At 44.4% G+C, this 2,662-nt stretch overlaps 1 protein-coding gene across 1 annotated transcript; it reads right to left on the bottom strand.

Annotated features, from left to right (window-relative positions):
• Nucleotides 1-1,956: 1,956 nt before the first annotated feature.
• On the bottom strand, nucleotides 1,957-2,646 carry LOC110442036. Its single transcript, XM_021485441.1, has one exon. It carries the CDS (start codon nucleotides 2,644-2,646, stop codon nucleotides 1,957-1,959), a length of 690 nt encoding a protein of 229 aa, XP_021341116.1.
• Nucleotides 2,647-2,662: the final 16 nt, after the last annotated feature.

Below are 2,662 nucleotides of genomic sequence, written 5' to 3'. Positions count from 1 at the left end.
TCATTGTCATGTGTGTTCATATCATACTGTTTATATATTATGTCCTGTTCGCACTGTGCATAGTTTACACTGTATTGCATACTAAAGAGCTGTAAAGCTCAAAAGTAAAACGTTTCTGACCTAAAGTCATTTTTCCTAAACAAACACTTCACTATTTTGAGTATCGAAACACACCACAATTGAGTGCGCTTTTACAGTGTACAAGCGGGCTACACCGATACATTAACCACTTATAAAACAAGTAAATACGTGTGGTATGTTAATGATATTTTAAAAGTAGTTTGTACCGATATTAAATCTCAAGTTGACCATACTGACCACTTGAAGTAGACCGCCTACTCAAGTCTTAAAGATGCCGTTAGAAATACATATGTAAACGATAAAATCTCGGATAGTGTCCCTGCTCCCAAAGAGCCTCCGGCGATTATAACGTCATTTATATATTTGAAATAATAAAACGGAAATAAAATGTCCTTGAGTTTTAGGTGTTTATCAATCAATGTCAAACAAATTATCACTTCTCTTTGTGCAGGTAATAGGTTAATATCTTTATTCAGTTTAGAAAGTTTAATGTCCAGAATGATATTTGAGATTTGCTGAAGGCAATCTGTCGCTATCCTACAGTCTTTGTAGTTACTCCGTATAACCCGCCTTTCTCTCTACTATACGTCTTTGATTCTAGATAAAGTAACGTACGGCTTTATTAACTTTGGCCGGATGTTGGGGCCCACGCACCTACGTTTGATAACAATATGCTCCCTAAATACAAAACTTATACCTGTTACAGGTGTGACCATCTGATTAACAAAGATAAATTCGGTTTCGGAGCGGGAAAGATTTCATTCATAAAATTTCATGAATGGCGGAGATTTTACGACACGAAAGGATGGGGCCACGTGGTACTACTGTGCGCGCGCTTGCCAGCTGTCGACTGTCGTTTGCTTTTCTCACGGTTGGTAATCGACACCTGTTGATACGAAGGACTTGAAGTTTATCAATGGCCGTGAGGTTTGATTTGATAATCTAGCCATGCAGGTGCTTGTCAACGTTTTATTACAATAAGAATAATTATGTCGTGTGTTGGAGGAATTTCGTCAACATGAGCCCCCTAAGATTTACTAAGAATTTAAGATTTCTGGTGATAGCAAGAACTGGACCAAGGTGTGGGTTTTTACCTGTCCTCGTTTCATCCATCCGGCACTCGTCACCTGTTGTAGTACCTGACATAATTGTGACACACTTTATATTGGCGGGCAAATACTGCCAGCGTAAACAATCGCCATGTCGCGGTTTTGTAGGGTTAATAAAATAACAAATCATTGGAAATAAAACACTCGGGATTTGTTTGTGTCATTCACGCTTTATCAATATCCATACCCTGACTATGTACAGTCTCCCACATAACATTCCTACCCCTACTATGTACAGTCTCCCACATAACACCTCTACCCTGACTCTGTACAGTCTCCCCCATAACACCTCTACCCTGACTCTGTACAGCCTCCCACATAACACCACTACACTGACTCTGTACAATCTCCCACATAACACCTATACCCCGACTCTGTAGAGCCTCACATATAACACCTCTACCCCACAGCCTCCTACATAACACCTCTACCCCGACTTTGTACAGCCTCCCACATAACACCTCTACACCGACTATGTACAGCCTCCCACAAAACACATCTACCCTGACTATGTACAGTCTTCCACATAACACATCTACACTGACTCTGTACAGTCTCCCACATAACACCTCTACCCTGACTCTGTCCAGCCTCACACATACCACCCCTACCCCGACTCTGTACAGCCTCTCACATAACTCCTCTACCCTGACTCTGTACAGCCTCCCACATAACACCACTACACTGACTCTGTACAATCTCCCACATAACACCTATACCCCGACTCTGTAGAGCCTCACATATAACACCTCTACCCCACAGCCTCCTACATAACACCTCTACCCCGACTCTGTACAACCTGACGCATAACACCTCTATCCCGACAATGTACAACCTCCCACATAACACCTCTACCCCGACTCTGTAGAGCCTCCCACATAACACCACTACACTGACTCTGTACAATCTCCCACATAACACCTCTACCCCGACTCTGTAGAGCCTCACATATAACACCTCTTCCCCGACTCTGTACATTCTCCCACATAACACCACTTCCCCGACTCTGTACAGCCTCCCACATAACACCTCTCCCCTGACTCTGTACAGCCTCCCACATAACACCACTACCCCGACTCTGTACAGCCTCCCACATAACACCTCTCCCCTGACTCTGTACAGCCTCACACATAACACCTCTACCCCGACTCTGTTCAGCCTCCCACATAACCCCTCTACCCCGACGCTGTACAGCCTCCCACATAACACCTCTACCCCGACTCTGTAGAGCCTCCCATATAACACCTCTCCCCCGACTCTGTACATTCTCCCACATAACACCACTTCCCCGACTCTGTACAGCCTCCCACATAACACCACTACACTGACTCTGTACAATCTCCCACATAACACCTCTACCCCGACTCTGTAGAGCCTCACATATAACACCTCTACCCCGACTCTGTACATTCTCCCACATAACACCACTACCCCGACTCTGTACAGCCTCCCACATAACACCTCTACCCAGA

Source organism: Mizuhopecten yessoensis, unplaced genomic scaffold, assembly GCF_002113885.1.
Source record: "Mizuhopecten yessoensis strain PY_sf001 unplaced genomic scaffold, ASM211388v2 scaffold716195, whole genome shotgun sequence".
NCBI lineage: Eukaryota > Metazoa > Mollusca > Bivalvia > Pectinida > Pectinidae > Mizuhopecten > Mizuhopecten yessoensis.
The sequence above is the reverse complement of the archived record's forward strand: the minus strand, read 5'-3'. Positions and strand labels throughout refer to the sequence as shown.

What these genes read in the sequence shown, in the direction of transcription:
- LOC110442036 (XM_021485441.1), bottom strand. Translation starts at nt 2,646, where the DNA reads ATGTGGGAGGCTGTACAGAGTCGGGGTAGTGGTGTTATGTGGGAGAAT.